The 24,056-nt window shown below is 35.9% G+C and overlaps 2 protein-coding genes across 3 annotated transcripts; both read left to right on the top strand.

Annotated features, from left to right (window-relative positions):
- The first annotated feature begins 3,262 nt into the window (after positions 1 to 3,262).
- Positions 3,263 to 6,860, top strand: LOC120903695 (carboxylesterase 1F). 2 transcript variants are annotated; one of them, XM_040313274.1, is made up of 6 exons: positions 3,263 to 3,344; positions 3,431 to 3,617; positions 4,268 to 4,424; positions 4,485 to 5,564; positions 5,633 to 6,078; positions 6,143 to 6,860. In XM_040313274.1, exons 3-6 carry the CDS (start codon positions 4,305 to 4,307, stop codon positions 6,732 to 6,734), a joined length of 2,238 nt encoding a protein of 745 aa, XP_040169208.1. In that variant the 5' UTR covers positions 3,263 to 3,344; positions 3,431 to 3,617; positions 4,268 to 4,304; the 3' UTR covers positions 6,735 to 6,860. The 2 variants fall into 2 exon arrangements, with proteins under 2 accessions (XP_040169208.1, XP_040169209.1); XM_040313275.1 differs by having other exon boundaries at positions 3,264 to 3,617; positions 4,485 to 4,791; positions 5,377 to 5,564.
- Positions 6,861 to 13,036: 6,176 nt separating this feature from the next.
- LOC120903698 (sulfate transporter) lies at positions 13,037 to 22,200 on the top strand. Its single transcript, XM_040313286.1, has 7 exons — positions 13,037 to 13,412; positions 17,036 to 17,593; positions 17,755 to 17,867; positions 19,634 to 19,980; positions 20,052 to 20,162; positions 20,231 to 20,634; positions 20,714 to 22,200. Exons 2-7 carry the CDS (start codon positions 17,559 to 17,561, stop codon positions 21,732 to 21,734), a joined length of 2,031 nt encoding a protein of 676 aa, XP_040169220.1. The 5' UTR covers positions 13,037 to 13,412; positions 17,036 to 17,558; the 3' UTR covers positions 21,735 to 22,200.
- The last annotated feature ends 1,856 nt before the right edge of the window (positions 22,201 to 24,056 follow it).

The raw sequence follows: 24,056 nt of genomic DNA, 5'->3' as shown, positions 1-24,056 counted from the left end.
TACCATTTGATTAGCTTGGATAGAACGTCAATGCAATTGCTGCTAACATAAAAACAAAATATAACACTAGTGCATACCATACATATCCAACAAGCTGCTTCTTCAGTTATCGATGGCGTTAAAGAATCTGGTTTTCAAGTGTTCACTGGAACCTCCAAGTACTTGGCGGGTTGAGACCTTTTAAGAAAACGGAAAGGAGAGTGCTAATGTTTTATTCACCAATTTTAAGAACACAGCAAAACAGCTCATAAATATCGTATCAAACGTTTGCCCGGTCAAGCGAAAATCTACAAAGCGTGAATACTTAATAAGGCTTCTGCAGCATGCATATGTTTCCTCGCTCGAGCACGATGAAAACGCCGACAGCAAGGCACTAGCGACAATGCTTCGAAAAGCATCGAATGCGGAATTGAATTGCGATTGCGGTATGCAGCATCTCCCAGCACGAAATTTAGCAACTGGTGACCACTGCATTGCCGAATGACTTCCAACTTGAAACATTCTCTGCCAAAAGTCATTCGAAACCTGCATAAGAAATTACTCACTAATGTTAAACATCATAATGTATGAACAAGATAGATACACCCAAATACTCTGCAAATGATTCAAAGCTACTTCTCCAGCAAATCATAGTTTTATAGATTAACTAAGTTTCAATTAAAATTGCTTAATAATATACAACAACTTAATAAATATACAACACCAAAATCTCTTACCTTCCAACTTGAAACATTCTCTGCACTTTATTGTTATGATAGAATTATGGCCGTAATGGGTTCCAACCAACGCATTAAACGTGTTCCCAATACGTAGGATATTATGCTATGAGTAACTCAATAAATCCCTGATAGTTAAACCCACTAGTGGTGATGTTGCTAGGAAACCTGAATTCACTTGAACAGCATCACAACTCAGAAACACAAATTATGCGCGCGAGTCTCAACTCTGTGATTTTGTATATACCTATGTACTATTATTTTTATTATGATTACATTTTTTTTATTGAAGTCCCTTACTCTTGGCTTTTTTGAAACGTACAAAAGTACTCATTAAAATTTTTAATCGAAGTTAATATATAACCCATGAGTATGTTATTGATTATATTATTTAATACGTATGTGTAGACAGCAATCGATGCTACTAAACTTGAAATATAAAAATAGCATACCTTTGAATTCTATTCTAGAATTGAAAATTGAAAATCATTATCAAATGTCATTAAAGATTTTTGCATCGCGAAAATGGAATGGAATGGAAAAAAATGGAGTGTCAAAGCAAAGAGGCAAAATCCGTATTTACATCAGTAAAAAGATTAAGGTCCCAACTACAGCATCTGAATAGAGTACAAATAAACTAGCTCTAAAGGCCGGGCTACATTGATCGTACTCGCAAGCGTAATTTTGATTTTCATTAGCGCATCTGGTGGTGGTTTTCAAAGTATGTTGCCTTAAAATGCTGGACCGCTTCGGAAAATATGGTAATTTTCTGTGTTTTTTACTTAATACGGACTGGAAAAGTTTTGTAATAGTCAGATGTCCTGCAGAAATATCTGCAGATTCCGCGTCAAAAAACAATAATCTTATCGTATCGTATTAATTTTCTTCCTTCTTTGCTTCTAAATGTTTAGCCTCCTTGTAATTGTTGTGCGTAAGTGTGAGGCTATGTAAACAAAATATTGTGATATTTAAATCTGTGAATCCTGCATATACCGAGTGGGCTTATGAGGTCCGTCGATTTAGTGATAACTATACAAATATTCAGAAAACAAAACTACTTAAATTTAGGATACGGCACGACAATTCCATTCACGACTCGGAATAGTTTCCTTTAACCGCCACCAGATGCGCTAGTGAAAATTTAAATTACAATATACTTAGGATTTCAATTGATCCAATTGATTCACAAAAAATCTTCGAAACATCTATGTAACATTTATGGTGTTTTAATACACACCGCACTGCATAAATTTGATTTTTTTTTTATCATTAGAATCAAGGCCGAATTAACCACTACGCAAACTAAGCAGCCGCGTGGTACCCCGAGGTATCGAAGGGGCTCAGAGAAAAGGATTTACTGTATCATCAGCTAAAATATTTAAATTTCAATAACTCGACATATTTTTTCATGTCCTTGATTTACATAATAAATAGCATTAAACCAAGCACTCTCTCTTGAGGAACTTAATTATAATTAGAACTTAAAGATTGATACTGTTAACATATTTCCCTGCACAATTTTCTAACCCCCCTCACAGGTTTAGATAACACGTTTAAAGAACATGAATTATGTTTGCATGGTTGTTAACTAATTCGTACCATTTGTTGTTGAGCTTTATTATTTCAAATACTTAAAAAGGTGATTGATACTGCCATAAAAGTTTAAATATACAGTCTTTCCACGAGTTACGGGATTTTTTTTTATTTTAAACAGTTCAGATGTCAAATCAGTACAATTTTCTTTCTCAATTGTCAAAAGAAAAATAATTTGCATTTTTTTTTTCGAAAGTTTTAAAACAAAAAAAATTAAAAAAAAAAGCATAAATAACCAATTTTTCTACACCAATGACATATAATACGTAATAAATTGCATAAATAAACTAAATTTAATCAAAATTAGTTATTAATCAAGTATATTTTAGCTGTAAAACGTGATATTCGACTTACGCGAGAATCCGAGTTACGCGAATGTCTCCGGAACGCATTATTCGCGTAACTCGGAGAACGACTGTATGTATTTCATTAAAAAAAAACCTATTCACTGAAAACGTTTCATATTTTACTTCCGCCTCGGCACTTCGCGTAAATAACTCTCAAATGTTTATCGCTGACAGCTGGAACTCGATATAAACCTAATTAGTGGTCAAAAACAAAATCCACATACAAGCACACTTTCCACCTAAAATGAGCAACTCGTGAAAAAAACAATACTCACACACGTAGCTTACTGAATCACCCTACGCTATAGTTCCTAATGCAACCGGAAGTACAACCATAACACAGTCACGAACTCGACATCAACCCAATAAGTCATGTGTAGCGCACTCATTCATCAGCGCAACAAGCTTTCTTTTGTTCTGAACAGATCCCCAATTTGAGCTCTCTTTTGCATGCTTGAACTAAGGCCCCAGATGAGTGCGCGCACTACTCGTCATGAAAGTGAACGCTATTTATTTGTTCATGTCGACCCTCACCACATGAGTAAAAATGCCATGTAACTATATTTGTTGAGCTAGAAGGGTCAGTTTTATTCTGCAAGTCCATCAGTTCAGTTTACTGTCTGATGACGTCCGGAAAATATTTTTAAATATAATGGATACATTTTTACCATATTTTGATATAGCGCCGGTTCGTTCTTATCAAGTATTGCTTGCTACCAAAAGAATAAATTGAAAACTAATTTGTTTTTGTTATGTTCCCTAAATTTATATCAGTGCAAAATTGTATCCCGGTCGAACAAATCTGATAAGTGCTGCAAAGATATACGCGATAGTTATTAGAGCAGAACGATTTTCAATATTACATTGCAACCAGTGGAAACTGTTGACTATTGTAAATTATTGTGAATTTCTTCTACACAAAGTGTGTGCTAAACTTTATTTTAAAATAACGATGAAGAAGGCAAGTGATAAAAGTGTAATTAGTGTAATACTGATAATTGTATAATAATTATTTTATGTTGTTGTTATGTTGTTATGTTATGTTGTTTAATAATTATTATTTAAAGAAATCATTTTAATTGTAATTTGAGGAATTTTGTTTGCAAGGTTTTTGAAAAATATAAATTTTATTATAAAAGTCATACAACGCTACAGCTTCAACGTCATTGTCACCCCTTTGATAATAACAATGGTTAAAAAAAGTCAGAACCACTCAACCGAACGAACCATTGCGGCAGGGACATTCATTGTCACGCTGTAGCTATAAATTGGACCAAAACTGAAAACAGAGCTAAGCTTAGCATGGCTCAAAACATGTTTTCTGGTTTCTTCCTACCCAATCGAGGCATAGCCGTTTATTTTCATGCTAATGATTAATCCGGAATTGCCTTGCTTCAATGTATTTGTGTGAACATGTAACACTTTTCACACATGTAGAGCTAATGGGTAGAAGTGTCATTATATTAAATACAGTCCTCTGATGTCACCATACGCTGGCCAGAGGAACGTTAAACCGCTAGTTCGAACATATATGATTCATTTTCCTTTTTCTTTTTCTCTTGAAATCTTATTCTTTGTTTTCTTGTTTGCTTTTAAAATCATTGGATTTAGGCTTTGTTGTTTTGTGATCAAGTAGTAAGATAATATAATGGCAACAATTAAAAAGCTTCTTAACAACGTACTATTGTTTTGGATTTTATCAATTGGACTATCTGGAAGCCAAATGCAAGATGCAACCATCGTACTAAGTCAAGGAACTCTTATTGGGGTGAGATTGTATATTTAAAATATGTCAAGAACATTCCTAATTTTTTTCATTTAACAACAGCTTAAAGTCTTTCCCGAGACATCACGCATACCCATATATGCGTACCTTGGGATTCCATATGCAAAGCCTCCCGTCAATGAGCTACGATTTGCTCCCCCCGTACCGAGTCCAGGATGGAATAGAACTTTGTATGCTCGTGACTTTAAACCGATTTGTCCACAAATCGAAAACAGCAGCTACGAAGATTTGGGAATTGAAAATCAGTTTCGATCGCGTGAAACTAGCGAAGATTGTCTGTACTTGAACATATGGATTCCCGAGACATCAATACGTTACGGAGGCTTCCCGGTATTGGTAATGATAACAGGTGAGGAAATGGCATTCGACTGGAACACTAATCGGGCAAGCGGTCTCGATCTTGCGGCAGATGGTATTATCGTAGTAACTGTACAGTACCGAAGCAATGTGTTCGGGTGGTTATCGCTCGGTCAAAAATATGCTCCAGGAAACCTTGGTCTACTCGATCAACAATTGGCACTTGTCTGGATAAAGGATAATATACAAAAATTTGGTGGTGATACGAATCGATTAACACTACTTGGACATGGTACAACCGGTGGACCAAATGTAATGATTCACATGGTTAGCCCGCAAGCAAGAGGCCTATTTGCGCGGGCTATCATAATGTCTGGCACAATCTATTCTCCGTATTCCGAAGTGAACGCTGACAACAAACTTTCTCAAGAAATCATTAAAATACTGGCCTGCAACTATGACGTTGGAAAAAATGTATTGAAATGCCTACAGCAGAAGAGCATTCACGATCTTCTACGTGCTTATGAGTACATCTATCGTAACGGAAACTACACTATCAATCTCGGACCAATTATAGATCACTACCTACCTGTTGAAAAACGGTATATTGTTGATGATCCTCAAAAATTGTTCACAGCGAAAGCTCTCATCATGGAAGACATGCCCATTCTTTTTGGTATAACTAGCAACGAAGGCGGATTTTTGTACAGCAAATGGATTGAGTTAGCACGTCAAAGTATTGATTCGCTAAAGAAGTACATTAATGAAACGCTTCTACCTAATATCATCGAACGGTACAAGTTTCAAGGAGCGGGCCAAGATCAAGTATGTTACAATCTTGGCAACATATCATATGCCATACTCTTTTAACTGGTTATTATACTTTCTTTTAGATACGTGAAACCATACATTGGCGTTACTTTGAACAAATACCCCAAACAACAGCGCATCATATACACGCTATCATTAAAATTATGTCGGAAACACGACACGAAATACCTTTCTATAAAACTCTCAAAGCCCTCGGAACCAAAAAACAATCTAATAGACAACTGCCCGTCGGAACGGTAGAGGACGATATAGCAAATATACAGGGCGAGAGCAAAGCTGCAACGCAACATAACGCCAGTTACGTTTATGCATATCTTTTCCATCACCCCAATTCGATGGACATGAGGGGAAGAATTAACTTTTTTGGAGGAGCATCTCATTCATCGGATTTACCTTTCCTCATGGGACCAAGCCTTTACAGAGAAATTGGGCGCAGGCGCTTATCGCTGGTTGAAGACAAATTGTGCAAGAAAATGCGATCTTTATTTACGGAATTCATTAAAGGCGGGTAAGTTTATTGCTTTGATGAATGTTAACTGCAAATGGTACATTTCAAAATATGTTGTTTTTAGCAATCCAACACCCGGTCGGCAATTTGATTCCTGGACACCATATAGCGTTGAACTCAAATACATCAAGTTGATCTCCGCAAAACCGGAGTCATTTCATCGAAATGATCACTCATCATTAGAAAACACATTTGAAGATAATTTACAAGAAATTGAAGAAAACGTTATTGGTATAACAGGATTGGAAGAGCCATCTTCTAGCATAAATAACTCCAAAAACCCCTACAATCTTAATCCTAACGTTCAGGCAGACCAAGAAAACGCGAGAACGTCTAAAAATGCTATCTATCTAGCTGGTGCAAGAGATTCAGAGTATTTTTACTATCTGCAGAGAATGGACAGTTTTTGGGACCAATTTCTTCCAAAGCTCAGCCAAATTATGAATGAAACAAACCAAGAGAAACTGCGTAATCGCCGAATTGATCTAACACTTGAGGAAGAGCAAGATATATTCCGAGAAACAGCAGCGGCTTCCAAATATAAGCATGCCTTTTTTTCTATGCTTACATTAGTATGTATGCTATTGGCAGTTCTTTGTATTTGCGTCTACATTTTAAAGAAAAACACCAACACCAGTTTGTCGAGTATATTATGACACAAACTTTTCTTCCGAACAAATCTATTTGATCGGAAGAATCGACGTAAAAAACCTGACGTAAGCAGCATGGGTGATGAGGAAGAAATTAACGTAACAGCTATCAGCCATCATCGAATCAAAACAGCGGAGCGTGTAGTGAGGACTAACCCACTCTATGGAGACAATTTTCGCAAACTTAGCGAAACCCTTAGCTCAAGCACAGGAGATAGCACAGGTGTCAGTGCAAGCAATCGAAATGTATTAGGGAAACATCGATCTCCTTACACGATGACAACTGAGCGGCCTATTGCTATTTTGACCGATTTAGATGAAGATCTTGAAGTCAGCAATTGGCGTTATCAATTGTCTGCAAGTCATTTTACACCAAATATTAACACTCGGCGACAAAGGCAACAACAGCAACTTTGAGCAAATCAAGAGCGTACAGATGTAGAATAGTGAAAATGTTGTAAAAGTATTAAAATGTACTTAAATGGTCTAAAGGGAAGTCGATAGTTCCTATTACGATCACAGTTCGAATGATTAGATATTTAAATACATTTGATTAAGTTGGGACGGTTTTAAACACAGCACTTAACAAATGCAAAGCATGCATTAAATATAAGACATAATAAAATTCGAGGTTTTCAATATTTGGGAGAAAACATACTGATCATATCTATCCTCTAATTAAGTGGATTTATTAGGAATTTTGGTTTGCAATATTGTTTGTATAAGCTAAAAGCATGGCAATTTTGATAGCAAAAAGTGTATTTTTTGGGTGTGTCATGACAATATGGAGGAATCGTATACCAAAAGCCATCGTTTTGTAATCAAAGTTTATGGTTATCTGGGTCTAGCTGAAGCGACTATTCAAAAGTGGTTTGTAAGGTTTAAAAGCGTTAATTTTTATTCATGGCGAAAATCATTCCCGAACGCCATGAAAATTTGAAGGATGCTCGATGAAGATCATGCATTAACACAGTACATGGCAGTTGTATTTATTTATAAAATCGTATTTGCTCTTGTATGGATTTGTTATACGCAAAGTGAATAAAATAGTTTATGGTTTATTTGAATCACATAAAGCAGCAGAATATTGATCTAAAATTGACTTTCCCTAAACATAACGTTCAATATACCTACATTAGCCCAAGGGAAGTAGCAATTCGATTTGAATATGCTATTCTTTTTGCAGCATTAACATTAATAGGAGCTCTCAGCTAAAGTGAATGATCTTCAGTTGAGACCCCTTATTCCAGTTCCAGTAAACACAATGAAAACCGTATTTTTTCTTCGTATGGGAAAAGTTGTTCTGTATACGGAAAGTGTATCTGTTCCCAATATATTGCATTAGTTTATATGGTCAGTCATGGGTCTGACCGTGAATCACTTGTTAATTATTTTTAGTATTATCCTTTTAGGCTTTTATTCATTTTATCAATCAAAATCCCATTTGAAGTAATACTAGACGTGTACTAATCAAATGTATACGAAACAAGTGATTTGAAACCCCCATTCGAAATGTGAACAGTAAAACGTTTTACGTTTACGTTTACGTAAAAGAATATGAGAAAACTCAACGGACAGTGATTTTAGCACATGATGATTTCTCTAACAAACAGTTACAAAATAAATAATTTTTCATCTAATCTGTTGAATTTTACAGATCAAATGTGATGATACAGGGTTTGCCACGATTTTTTGTTTGGTTCCCCTAATTGTTTGGTTGTTTCCCATATTTTTTTGGTGTGTTCCCACGAATTTTTGGTCGCTTTCCAGAATTTTTTGGTTCAATTGTATTGGTATTCAATCGGACGATACCAATAAGTTATGGTAACGAATCAAAAATCTATGAGATACGATGAATAAATCGTGAAACGAGCCGAAAACATTATGAGAAACGACCAATAAATCGTGGGAAAACCTGTAATGAATAGATGTCTAAAGTTGTGTGTGAAATCGTTTATTATTAATATGGAGATTTTTCCGTATAATGTTTTCATTTCACCATTAATCAATAATTACAATATGCTTTAATGCTTTCTGAGCTAAAGTGGAAAGTCTAATAATTTCAGTTCAGTTCAACATTCATATTTCTTTGGATTTTGGCAATGAATAAAGACCCCAAAAAAGACCAAAATCTGATTAAGTAAGTCGTTATACACGGGTAGTCACTTATGAATTGTAATGCAATACAATTTATATAGGAAAGAATGACAAGGATGATATAATTGATGATTCGTCCGAAACCAGCAAATTTTAATGAATAAAAATCGCAATGTTCGCGGGATTTTCAAATTTAAAACTGCTCGATTTGCTCTTCGGGATGCTAGCCCTGCATTTATAAAATAGCGCCATCTATGTATGAGATGCTGCAGTATTATGAATTTGAAAACTTGACGAAAACTGCAGCTTTTCTGATAAACGCTATTAATGCGGACCGGAAGCAAGCGTATCCCGGATATTAGCGTAAGTCGAAGGTTTTCAGAGGTTTCAAGTCAAATTAATGCTAAATTTCGTGTAATTTTTCTTGAAGTGGGAACTTTAATGGCTGTGGCTAAGTAACCACTAATTTAGTTAATTCATCTGATTTTAACTGAATATTGCAGTTTTGTTAGTTTCAAAATGATGTTTATAATTCAACCAAAAGAGAATTTATTTAGCAGTTGTCAATTGACATGCCAAATCAGTACAATTTGCTAAAAGAACTGTCAAATTTAGAAAATCGTGTATAGCAAAATTGCGTAGATAACGTATAGCGTATATCGGGGAATACCTTTATAAGACATTTTAAAATAGGGCAAGTTTTTAAAAATAATCTGATACAGTAGAACTTGGGACCGAACGGTTGCCGTTTAATCGATTTCCACGGATAATATTCCCAGAAATGTATAAAAATATTCCCAAATTTGTATAAAAATTATAAAAATCACCGATTTTACAGCCAATTCACTTTGAATCAAACGATTTATCATTAGTAGAATAGTATTTAAATCCATATCGTATTTCCATATCGTATCTCCAAGCCATATGCATACACCAAGGCATGCGATATTTTTCTTTCGTGTAGATCAGGGGTCCCCAATTTTTTTCAGTTCACGGGTCGCATTATTTCATAATTAACGTCGTTGGGGGTCCTTGTTTATACGCTTCCTTTAGAATGAGTGAAATTTCACATCTCTTTTTAATTACAAAATACTAACTAAATATATCAAATTGCTGCAAAAATATTCTATTGAATCTTCAACTTTCAAAAGAAAAAAGATTTTGATTAATTAGTCAGAAAAAATATGCTATTTATTTTAACCTTTACAAAGACATCGCGGGCCGCATTAAAGGCTTTTGAGGGGTGTATTCGGCCCGTGGGCCGTAGGTTGCAGACCCCTGGTATAAAGTATTATTCATACTTGTCACAGAGTTGCAAGCACGGTTATGAATCTATTTAGATTTTTTGTATCAATTGTTTGTACAGTTATTATTCACTTCATAGGACAACCTGTTATTCTGACCACAGTTTCTATCGAAAACACTATTCATACTCATTTCCCATTCCTTGTCCATTTTATTGATCAGGTTGTTATCTCTTCTGTGCTTCATAATTGCACTTACACATTTTGGTTTATTCCCAAATTTTGTTATTATGGCCCGATAGCAGAACTGTGCCAGGGAGTATCGTGGTGTAAGGGAGCATGGTTTTATTTACCACATTGACTATCATGTTCCCTCAAAGGCAACGAGGCAAATGCTAGAACTCCTCATAAAAAATAAATAACTCTTTCTTCATCCCGTTTCAATAGCATCAAACGCGAGTATGACCCGACATGTTCTAAATATAGAAAATTTTATCTAAATTTAAGATCATTTACTTATTACATAACAACCGGAAAAAATTGTTACCGAAGTAACACTGCTAATAATGTAAAACTTTATCTCGTTGATTTCGATTTATTTTGAAATAATCAGCTCATATTTACATCACAGTTTAACTTTTTTTTACTTTAATAGTTTAAAATTATTTCGGTCGGTCGGTCGCGCGGATGACTCAAAATGTTGCTTGCGAATAAATAAGGTACATAACGTATCTCCAATGTAACGTAATGAGCTTATCCTTACTTTTGTCAAAAAAGAAGTAAGGAAGGAGACATAAAACACCTTTTTTCGGAACAGACAATAGGCCCGATCGTGCACAAAAGTTACTAATCGATAGGATAGCCTATTCGATGAGATAGTCAAATTCCAAAAAAATCCAATTGCGTTTTCTCAATAATAAACTTGAATAATAAAATGAATGTTCTATCACTGAATGAATGATAAGATATGAATTCATCAATTAATTTAACTAGAAACATTAATGTACATTTAACAAATGTATATTTTCCTTTTTAATTAACAAGTAAATAAAACCGAATTTAAGGTTTATATCTGAAGAGAGTAGCTGTGTATAGGATCATTCGATGTCGGGTGCAAGCTTATCGGAATCGAGGCCGACCCGTAGGTGTAACGAGTTTAGGGAAACCAATAGTGGGGCTCTTTCCGTTTTAAGTTCGCTGAAATTTCAGCCTGTCAGCTGTTTGCATTGTATAAAAGTTTTCGTTTCGAGCAGCTATCTAAGTGGATATAATATACAGGTGGGCTTATCCCAAGGTGTAAGATTTTAGAAGGCTGATTTTTATCGCTTCTGTTTCTGAATGAAGATTTTAAGAGTGTTTTGTGTATTCGTCAAACTTGTTTGAGCAAAAGTTATCACCCGTTCTGTCAAAAGATGATATTTAATTTTGGTTATAAAAAACATGTTATGAGACCACTTGCACGACATATACTTTGATTGTGGATTCCATCACCAGATCTCTTTAATGCACCTTGGGATAAATGTAAACACCACCTTGTTTTGCCATTTTTCGAGCAGGTACTCTAATCTAATTCTAGCTTTGAAGCTAGAATAATCTAGACTGAAAATTGCATGCTAGTTTTCTGTGCGGTTCTGAATGGAGTGGTTAGATGATTTCTGCCTCCGACTGTCAAACTCCAGATAAAAAACTTTAATCCCAGTATCCCCAGTATCAGTTCGTTCAAGAAGGCATAAGAGATTCTGACCCGTTGGAGCGACATGTTTGGCATGAATATTTTATGCTTTCTTTCACCTACCCCGATCGTTGGTCCTACTGAACCTTCTTGTACCTTACGGGCTGACCCAAAAGACTCTGGGTTGCTTACAGAAGACTCCGATCCGAGAATGTTCGGGTGGAATCGCACATCACTATCCCCAAGCTCAACGCATCATCAAAATCACACCTCGTGGATCACACAATAATTATTTTGTTCATAAAGAAAAACATGCCCGTCGTGGGTTTAAGTCTAGAATTTACTCCCTATTTAAGTTTAGACTATCTCCCGGAAGCATGGACTGTTTCACCGGCTAAGTGCGTGGTGCTCAATAAGCCCCGAAAGCCTGTATAGGCTAGCAAGTCCGTGTAGGACGTTGGGCCAAGTAGTAAATGTTTACGTCTTGAAAAGGATGTGGGAAATAAGGCTTTCACGAGTAAATGTCCAAGTTATTCAACTCACTGCTAACACGGATTTAAAAACCGATAATTTTCTATATTTAATATATATTTGATAGAATAACAAAAATGGCTGAATGTTTGGATACAAGAGTTTCGCTAATTTACTTTCACAAAAAAAAAAATTTAGCTTTCAAAAACACAATGATTTTTCCTAAAGGTTGACATTTCTAGATAATTGTTGTACAGACATATTTTAAACTCTCTAAAAATATTTTAATCAGAAACAATTAATTGAATGGATGATGCATATGCATATATGTATATAGATTTCCATTTATGTCTAAGTGTCGACTTTTGTATATAAAATACTATCATAACTCATACTATCATAAATCAAAAATGCATGGCTGCATGGAAGCGGTAGAATACGATCGAGAAGCTATTGTTTTTGCTGCTAGCTATTTTTGCATAAACCAAACTTCAATAGGAATGATTTGTTGTTTATTTACAGTTTTGTGGTATAATGTATAATTTTAAACAATAACAATGTATTATATATTATAAACAATGCATAATTTTTATAAAATTTTCAGCAGTTACACACGTTCCGGCAACGCGTTAAATCGTGTATTGTTGAGAAATAGGAGAGCTCTTTTGAGAGTTTGCTTTTAAACAACGATACTCAAGAGCTTGACACATGTGCATTCTCTTCTTTAGGGTGCAATTAATACGTTTGTTTCTCTGGCTTCTTTATTCCTTCCTATGGCTTCTACGCAAGCGCACATTTTCGGGCGACCATTTCTCTGCGAACAACTTGCGGTGCACATGTACGCTCTCTTGCTCCATTATCGGTCTCTGTTTAATTCATTCTTGCCACTGATCCGAGTCTCGGTAAACAAACGCACAGTAATCACCAAACAGCTGAGACAAAAGTATACCTAACCTATCGCGGCCAGTTCGTCATTTGCGATGCAAGTCGGCATGGAATTTCCTTTGTGACTTTGAGACATTGTCCAGTGTGGTGTGTGATCAATGAATGTGTGTTATACAAATAATTATGTAGTAAAGTTAGAGCAAACAAATGCTACAACTCATGTTGTTAAGTTTTGACATAAGTTCAATCGTGCAAGGGCCGGACATCGGGATTATTATTTCATCGCCGGCAATATAACCGTTTATACATTCAAAGGTAAACTTGGAATCGTGAACAAATTTTTTCATCTAGATACTACATTTGTATGATTATATAACATACCAGACAAGGTACATCGTATCATATTATGAGTATTGCTCGTTTATTCCTTATCTATCACCTGTTGCCTTATACCATATCACAAAACTGTCATTTTTGTCAGTTCAGGTTGACACTTGTCTTCATTTAATTTGAACGTTGATGTTGATTGCTTCAATATCTTTTGCGTCATTTTTTATTCACTAGTTTCTAGAGATTAGATAACGACTCATTAGATAACGACACATAAAATAATCCACATTGCCACTCGTTCGAATTAATTTTTGTCACATCTTCTGAAGCAGATTTCGCTTATGTATGGCTCTCGGTTTAATTGGTATAGCATCATAGTCTACGATGACCAAACACATCATATTTTCTTGTAGCACTTACCAACATAACCCTTTCAATGTCATACCATAAAGAAATTTATCTTTCCATACACATGTAATGTTTAAATTTCCTGTATGTATCTGTTGATACATATTGTGATAAACAGTTTCCTGTTTGCTAACCACTTTAAACACAAAACTGCACATATAACAATAAGTCATTCGTTTCTGTTAGTTATTTTTGGACTTTGATTTGAGTTTGATAATTTTTAGATTAAAACAGATCTGTTATACACACGAAATTCTTTAGTTTGTAAACCTTACACTCTCACTTTATTTCCTTATCGAAAAGCGTATTAATTGTGGAGCTTCAAGGTTGTCTACATGGCATCATACAATTTAATTCAATTGACTATTGATTAGAACCAATTATAAGAAGTCTGTGTTTTTTTTAACTTTCGCCGTATCTAAATACAAAAAGATATAGTAATAGAATCATGTTTGGCCTTCATTCATACGGTCTTCGGAGATTGACAATTGATTAAGGTCAATTAATCTGTGGCAGTTTCGTCTAGCTGTTTGTTAGGGTGTAGTAATTGTTTAGAGTTTTGAAAGAAAGTTACCAAAATGTCAAAAAATTTATCCAAACTAATTTACATTCACCAGTTATTTGTTTGTTAATTATTAGTTGGTATAAACTTTGGTGTTAATGGTTTTATTCGGCTTATTTAAGCATTAAGAGCAAATAAAATAGCTGATAAATTAACATTCATATCCTCATCGTATTATCTTTCAAGCTTTTGTATTGCATCAGTATCAAAAACTGCCACTTATAAAATTCGCATTTTGCTGTTCGAAAATTATGAAGAAAGCATTAATTTTATCATTTTCCGTCATAAAGACAAATATTTCAACTACGTGATTCAAGATAACGCATAACACAACAATTTTTTGCACTTGTTGATGAATGGAATTTTCCAGTCTCGTGGTACAGTCGTCAATTCGTACGATTTAATAACATGTCCGTCATGGGTTCAAGTCCCGATTGGACCGTACCTCCATACGTACGTTAAAAAAATAATACCTCGTTGATTTCGAAACATACAAATCATGCCATTTACATTTAATCCAAACAATCTTTTTAAGATTAATATATTAATGAATAAAAATTAAACATTAATTATTGAAATTAATTAACATTGACGATGTAAAATTTTATAACTTTTTACCATATTGCTAATTTTTTCATTGCTTACTTAGCAATGATTTTTAACTTCGTTTCGCTACATTACTGTGTTCTTAAATTGTTTTCCTGAAATTTATTTTTCCTTTAAAAATAATCATGTAGAGCACTGAACCATATAGAAGGTACTGTCTATTGTGTAGCAACCCATTTCAAAAATTTATTACACACATACCTTTCACTACTACAATTTATATAGTTGTAAATGTAAAATTTAAAGAATAAGTCGTGTGAAAAACATTTCAGCTACTACTTATTTTGTTATATAATTGTTCATTAATAATATCATTAATACGTTTAGCATTTTATTACAATTAAACAATTGACCAATATTTTTTGTCTAGTGAAACTATCATATTATCATATATCATATTAGAACTAATTGAAGAAAACTTTCGTTATTGTTTGTTCAAACGAATGGTTCTAGAGTTTAATTAAATATTAAAATAATAATTTTATACATATTCGATACATATAGGTTTTTTCCAGCCTTATTATTAATCATGCTATCCAAAATACTGTGCTATTTATTCAAATTTTCATTGTTAAAATTAGCCTCAAAACACATGATAGTAAGCGGTACAACAGCATGTTACTAAATGCCATGCAATAGCATCACCATATCGTATCACCTCATAAAAGAATTTATTGTTTCAAAATCGAAGATCTTATCACGAAGCATACGTAAATCATTGAATTTGCATGGTTATTTGCAAAGGACAAACCAGACTATTTACCGCTTAACTATCCACTCAGGTGTTTCCCATTAGCAAGCAACAAGAACAAAACTTCAGCATCAATGGCCGCAAACGATGAATGCCTTGAGCGTGAAGGAAGTTCGTTACACTGTTTCGTTGCCTATACGTACCGTGTATACGTCGATTTGAAGGATTATCAATAATTTCATCGACAGTCCAACTAAGTGACCATCAAAATAAAAAAAAAAACGATTAATACGAGAAGTTATTTCTCTGTGACTTCTATAAGCAGGAACCTATTAAAGTAACACGACAAAGCGTTTCGTATCATCCGTTAAATTTCTTTGATTGTCGGTTCTATCGGAGCTCGAATGTACCGGAGCGTCTAATCATTGACCTGTGTGTGGTGAAGCGGTTCGCACTGAAAAGCGACTACTGAGAGAAGAGTGGTGCGATCAGTTAATAGATTCAAGCACCAGCACGATCTCTTTCCGTCCTAGCTCAGCGATGTCAAACATTTAAATTTTAAACCATCCTTTTTTGAAACACTTAATGCTGCAAATGACAAATAAATGAGATGTTTAAAGCTTTTGAACACTTATCATCGATTATTTGATTACACAGAGAATATGAAACTAACGAAATATAAACCGTTTTAAAAAATTATGTAAACAAGTGAAGTGAAATCAAATTTTTGCTATTAAAACATCGCATTGCCTGGAAGATGTAACGGGTATACATGATATGGACTCTATTCGAAAGAGATTTGACCAGAAGGTGGACATGTTTTCAAGCCTAGTTGCACGACGTTCAAGAGATCATGGTAGAAGACAGAAGAAACATAAAACATAGACATTGTAGCATTGATGTTTTCTAACATAAAATAGCTTTAGCGTTTGAATGAGCATACATGTCTTGCGTCCACATGTGCAGATGGCACGCAATAGTTAAACGCTTCCCAAAGAGCAAGGTTTCTCGTATGAAACAATGAGCCAATAAAATTTGGTAGGCAATCAATGTTTAATTAGTGATATCAGAATTTGCTAATAAATATGGCCCGTCCAAGAAGATTTTTACAGACTTGGCCCGCAGTTTGGAAGCGTTGCTCGTCCTTGCTCTAAATGTAACATTAAATAGGTTCGCCACCACTGTATTCCGTTGTAGCATTATCTTTTAGCACGTTATCGCATACAGAGAGAGAGAGAGAGAGAGAGAGCTGGGGAGAGAGATTGGTGACCTCACTGTGCCTCTCGACATGGGCCTCTCAACAAATGATTGTATACAACGCGATTTCATTTCGTTTTTCAGAACGTTTCTAACAGTTGCTGTGTCAGTAGCCAGCTGATCGTCGTCAGAAATCAGAATTTTAACTGGAACATCGCTACCTCGCCGACTGAGCAAGAACTGCTCAGTTTGGCTCCAATTAACCGCCATCGCATTTTAATTGATAAAGTTCAATCACATCTCTTGCTGGACCGAAATATGTGACACAAAGCGAATATAAACGAAGTCGAAATCAAAGTAGTACTGAAACCAAACTCGATCGAACCTTTATTATCAACATCTAATCGTGTGGATGATGATCGCATTGGGTTGACGAACTACAAGTGTTACTTCCCTTTGAAACGTTATGCAAGTGTGAAAAAGTGAAGCATTTTTCGTTGTTGATTTCGACTGGCTCGCGTGACGCTAGTGAAAAGAAAATCGTTGCCAATCGAGGTCGCGTCATCACTGACGGATATCGTGCAGCGGTGGTGCGGTGATTTCTGTCGTGAAAAAAAAATCGCCAACACCAAACAGCTACAGTACATCGCGACCAGTTGGCAACAGTATGATCAATCAAAAAGCCCCGCTGGAAGATGGCAGGTTTGTAGAACATTTTGTTAACTCTCAGGGACTGCCAGTGCTTATCGAAGTAAAAACTCTCGTACGAAAACGAGCGTCCGGTAGGCGAATGTGATGTATTAATTGTTTACTTTCTTTTCGTTCTTCTGCATGTATCCGCCAAACAATCGTGGTTTCGAAAGAACATCCAAAGAAAAGCCGCAATACAGTGAGCTGTCGTATCTCGTCACTCGGCAATGTCTTCAGAGAGAAGACTTTAATCAGCTTTCACAGTACGAAAGGCTAAAGCCTACTGGTAAGTGTACTTTTAAACGTGTGGCCTAAGATAAGAGCAAATAAACAGTTTCTTAATGACATATTCCTGGTGCGCATAAAGATGTTTGGTCATGGCAGCGAATACATAATTGCTGGCGCAAAAGAAATAGTCAAAACCTTAAAGACATACCATAACAAGATTTGTTTACAATTATTTTCATACTGAAATGGCTTAAATTTGGCCGGTTTAAATTGCACAACATGTTCAATACCATGAAAACGTAAATGAAACTGTGTTACGATCGTGCTGGATGACGATAGCAACACATGATAAAGTACATTTTGACTCGCTTTCTGTTAACACTCAAACTTTAGCGTTACATCTCAAATCTCAACGGAGCCTAGTTAAAATTAAATTATATTATGTGGCGTATAACACATTCACAATCAATGGCAAACGCACAGCAGCGGTCGATGCTGCTACACGTTCACGATAGCTTGAAGTGAAGCAGCAGCACAATCTAAATGGATTACCAACAAATTATTGCATTTTCCAGTATTTCACATAGAGTTTTGTTAAGTTGTGTTAATTTATTGTATTGCATGATATTGTTCAACCATTAACAAAGGTGTGTGAGAATTCTCACTTCAATAGCATCGAAGAATGCTTTAGGATCGCCAGCCATTTTTGCTAGGTTATTTTTCTTCCATTTTCCTTTAAGCTTAATATTTTATTCCACATTTTCTTCATTTTTAGTTTGCTGCTATATCGGTCTTAGTAATTTTCTATCCATTATACGCGTATGTGTAACAGACCACCATGGAATTTTTTTTTGGAGAAACATGGATTTTGAGTAGAAATCTAACATTTCTTATTTTTACAAACAATAATGTAGATTAACTCGGTCCTAAAATCAATACAATACAATGTTGTAAGTGCATGGTACATAGATGAACTTTTATATGTTTAATTATTAATTTATGTTATTAATTACCTTATTAATTTATGTTGATTAAGGTTGGAAATAAGAAAAGCAATATCGAAGACAGCAAAAAGTATAGAAAAATCAAAACATATTATCGAAATATGAGCAAAAAAAACACAAACTGATTTGATGTAGCCTGTGGAATGCACCAGTAAAATGGTTGAATTAAGGATAATTTTCTTATAACGTAACGATTCGACCAATAAACGTTTTAAAGACATGTTTTATATTTTCGAATTCCAAAATAGAATATACGATCAATTTGTACGACCGTTACATCGGGCCTGAAATTGCCACTGTTTCACTTTTCATAGAAATTGTATGGTAAGAGTCACTAACATTTTCGAATTTTTCGAATAATTAGAATGTCGTACATGATTGAACGTGGCATATTCTCTCCATCCGATTCCTACTCGGGACATTATATACATTTATATTGTAGAGTTTTATCGCTGATTCAGTCGCTCTTATAACGTTTAGTAAGAGCGACAGAGCGGTGTCATTAACATAATAATGATTTTAAAAAACAACTTTAGTTTGTAATCAGAAAAATCGCATGTTACGTGTTTCTTGAAATTATTATGACCTTTCTGTAAAATGAAGGGGCAATTTTTTCAATAGCAAAACATGAAACCGCTCAAACGCCCCTTCATGTATCAAAACACATAAGCTATTATTTCAATTTCCAACTGATTAGAATTATAGGCCAAACACCAGTTTTTTTTTTTAATATTCTGTAGGGACGGCTTTGCCCTATTGCTTAATCCAAGCAGCAGTAATGATCAATACACTAATGCACTAGCTTCATTTTATTCCACAGCTCTTGATTCAATAGGAGCCTCAGTACGAAACGTAAAATGCCTTGCGTCAGTCAAAGGATTTTTTCCAATATTACAATGGTTTCCGAAGTATTCGATCAAGAACGATCTACTAAGCGACATGACGGCGGGACTTACGGTCGCTGTACTTCAAATACCTCAGGGAATGGCGTATGGAATCTTGGCGGGCGTTGCCGCTAATGTAGGACTCTACATGGCTTTCTTTCACAGTCTTGTTTATGCTGTGTTCGGCACGTCGCGTCATATATCGATGGGAACGTTCGCAGTCACCAGTTTAATGACTGCCAAAATTGTAGCGACCTACTCAACCGTTATACCAACGCTGGCTGTACGTATATCATTCAATGTGAGCAATGTTTTTGTGTACCAATTAATCAATCAATTTAACTATAATTCTAGTCCAATGGAACTGATGTACCAGTGCCAGATCTAATTCCGACGGAGCTTGGTGCTATATATACACCGATACAAGTAGCAACAGCCACATCTTTCGTGGCAGGTATATTTTATGTAAGTATTTTTACTGTGAAATGTTTGAACTACCATAACTAACTCGTCATCGTTATATCTTCTACTAGTTTATCATGAGTGCAGCTCGGTTGGGAATGCTGTCGTCGCTCTTGAGTGAACCATTGGTGAGTGGTTTCACAACGGCTGCTGCTGTCCATGTGATGGTTAGCCAATTGAAGGATCTGCTAGGTGTTTCTATACCACGATATAAAGGTACCTTCAAAGTTATACTTTCCGTACGCGACATCATCGATCAAACACCGAACGCAAACCTTACGGCCGTTTATACTTCGTTGGTTGTTATTCTGTTCATGATATTTATGAACGAATATTTCAAACCGTGGCTTTCTACCAAGTGTCGATTCCCGGTGCCAGCGGAATTGATGGCCGTGGTCGGAGGCACAGTGGCCTCATACTTTATTGGGCTTGGTCCGAACTTCGATGTTGGTTTAGTTGGTTCCATACCGACCGGGTAATTAAAATTCTATTTGCATACAACTGCACCACTGCTAGCATTGCATATTTGTTAACTTTTGTTTCATTATTTGCAGCCTTCCAGCACCGGAATTTCCGCCACTCGCGCTTATAAAGGCCGTCGCAGTTGATAGTATAGCAGTAACTATCGTCGGTTACTCGATCGTCATGTCAATGGGGATGATCTTTGCACAGAAGGACAACTATGAAGTGCGCCCCAATCAGGAGCTAGTTGCACTCGGCTTTACCAACATTGTGGGATCCATATTCTCCTGCATACCTACCGCTTGCTCGCTGTCTCGATCGCTGATCCAGCACCAAACAGGAGGCAAGACGCAAATAGCGGCCGTCTTTTCTTCAATGATAATACTAGTAGTCTTACTTTGGGTTGGCCCGTATTTCGAAAGTTTGCCAAGATGTGTACTGGCAGGTATTATTGTTGTTGCCCTGAAAGGCATGCTGATACAGGTATACCACATCAAGAAATTCCACCGTGAAGGTAGCCTTGAGCTATTCGTTTGGTGTGTTACCTTTCTTTCCGTGGTCATTATCGACATTGACATTGGTTTACTGATAGGGGTAGTGATTTCTCTGATTTCTTTATACGTCAAAGGCTGGAAAACGTACTACAGCCTCCTCGGTACTGTTCCAGACACTGCCATCTACGTTGACATTGGAAGCCACCAAAAAGCGGAAGAGCTTCCACATATCAAAATATTCAAGTACACTGGCTCGATTAACTTTGCGAACAAGACTAATTTCAAGAAAGCTCTATACAAGGAAACCAAAGTTCATCAACGTGCCAATGTTTCTCTGGTCCCTCGATATAATGGCGAAACCACAGGTCTACAGTCCACCAAAACAGTCATTATCGATCTGAGTAGCGTACCACATGTTGATACTGCTGCGTGTAAAATGTTAACAGAAGTTAAAACCAATTTGGAAAATCTGAGCATAATGCTGCTTTTGGCCACTCCAGCCGACTGCGTATATGATGCATTGCTGCATGCGGAATCGATAGGAGAAGGAGGCTTTAACATTTTCCCCACCATACATGACGCTGTTATCTTCACTCGGGGAAATGATTCATCTGTGTAGCGTGTGTTTGTAAAAATGACTTAATATAATGTAATGCAAAATTTCAAGTGCCTTCTACGAACAAATCGAAGCACTAAGCGATTGGAATAAGTGACTTAGGTATCAAACAAATCATGTGATAAGTTTGCACCAACACCACCGTTACTCAGATTCCTCCTAACAGAGAATACTTATCTTTGCTCCTAGGTTTACGAAAAAGCAACAAGTACTTCATTCTGGTGTTTCGAAGATTGATTACATAGGCAATATTCTTGATGAATCAGGATAAGCAATCCCCTTACGAACAGGTAAAACCTCACGGGCTTTCTAGAGTCTCGACTATTTTAGCCGGGTATAAGCATCGTTTTTTTGACGGTATAAATGAGTTATTTACGTGTATTGATTGTACAAAAGCTAGCCAGAAAGTAAGGACAAACATTACACAAAGACATGAAGCTCACAATAAACATGTATCCTTTTTTAAATATTTTTAATGTAATCAATTTCATACCAATCCTTAGAACAATTTAACACGTAAGTATATATGTATCCTTGGTCCTTTCACGTTATTCTGTTTGATTTCGATTCGCGTTATTCTATTCAATTTGTTTATCAAATCAATATACAGGTGTTACAGAGGCAATACCACTGACACACCGACGTGATACTTCGAACAAAATGAGCTTCAAAAGTTGTATCCTTATTTCAAATGAAAATACGTTTCACACTTTCGCCATCTCTATAATGATTCGCTTACTACACTGACACAGACGAGAAACTGTTGAACTTCCTTTTTGTTTTTCTTCCCAAATTCCAATGCGCATTGTTTTTTTCACTTCTCACATCTTTTGTTTTGATTTGGAAACTTATAAAATGATTTTTCTAGGTGTTTTGTCCAATAATTCTAACACAATCTTGCCTCACACTTCCTTTGCAATTTATACAGTAGAACGTCGATTATCCGGGGACGGATTAACCGGCGGGCGGCTTAACCGTGCGCATATATCTGACAGCTGTTCATACGTACGGCGAAAGTTTGCAGCGATAATCAATTGGGTAACCAGTTTCTTGTGCAGCTCTGTAGTGTCTAGGGGTATTTTCGAAATTCATTTTTGTTCATGAACAGTTGGTAGACCTACAGTTATTGATTAAAATAATATTCTACTAATGATTAATCGATTGATTCTAGGTAAATTAATAATAAAACTAGTGAATTTCATATGTTTTATATGCGTTTGACATTTTTTGGACCATTATCCGTGCAAATCGATTAACCGGCAACCGTCCGGTCCCGAGCTGCCCGGATAATCGACGCTCTACTGTATTTCGAAAAGTTGTTTACAACTAAGCTTACTTTGACAGTCGCCTCACTAGCAAACGACAGTACTTTAGTGTGAGACACTTATGTAACGCTAGTGTCACGTCGGTTTGTCGGTGGCAATAGCGTATCTATATTGTTATTAATATTAGCGTAAGTCGAATTTTGAGGTTTTCAGCCATATTATAGCAAATTTTCGTATAATTATTTGAAGTGGTAGGTTTTGGACACTAAATTAGTTATTTGTTCGACCAAAACGGAATTTATTTTAAATTTGACATTCGATGTGTCAAATCAGTACGAATTGCTCAAAACATTGTCAAATTTAGAAAATAGCGTATATTTTCGAAGATGCGTATATCACGTATAGCGCGTATATCAGGGAATTTTTTTTTTTTTTTTTTTTTCTTTGGCTCAACAACCTTTGTCGGTCAAGGCCTGCCTGTACCCACTTGTGGGCTTGGCTTTCAGTGACTAATTGATTCCCCCCCATAGCAGGATAGTCAATCCTACGTATGGCGGCGCGGTCTATTTGGGGATTGAACCCATGACGGGCATGTTGTTAAGTCGTACGAGTTGACGACTGTACTACGAGACCGGCCATATCAGGGAATACCAGTATACAAATAAAATATCTGATTCACCACTCACAGCGAAAGAACTCCTATGAATCAAAGCTTCTGTAACATATATCAAAAACCACTCAACACGTAATCACAGGCCGTCAGAGTACAGTATCGAAATTACAACTTTTTGCATAAGTGACCCGAAACAAGTGAAATCTAAACAAATTCTAGGAAAGACGAAGAAAAATTCAAAAGAACATCGAGACGTTCTCTTATTCGCTACTGAATGAAATCCGAAAAATCGTTCGAAATAAAATCTTTTTTTTTATGCTTAGGCTTCAATTCTTGCATGCCAAGCATTTCTAGATCGTTCCTTAACATCCTTGACAATGTATGACCTTAATCCCGGCAAACAATGCGAGGGTTGGTGAGGTACCTCTCGCTCTAATTTCTCTAGTC

The sequence above is a fragment of the Anopheles arabiensis genome, chromosome 3, assembly GCF_016920715.1.
Source record: "Anopheles arabiensis isolate DONGOLA chromosome 3, AaraD3, whole genome shotgun sequence".
Taxonomy (NCBI): domain Eukaryota; kingdom Metazoa; phylum Arthropoda; class Insecta; order Diptera; family Culicidae; genus Anopheles; species Anopheles arabiensis.
The sequence above is the reverse complement of the archived record's forward strand: the minus strand, read 5'-3'. Positions and strand labels throughout refer to the sequence as shown.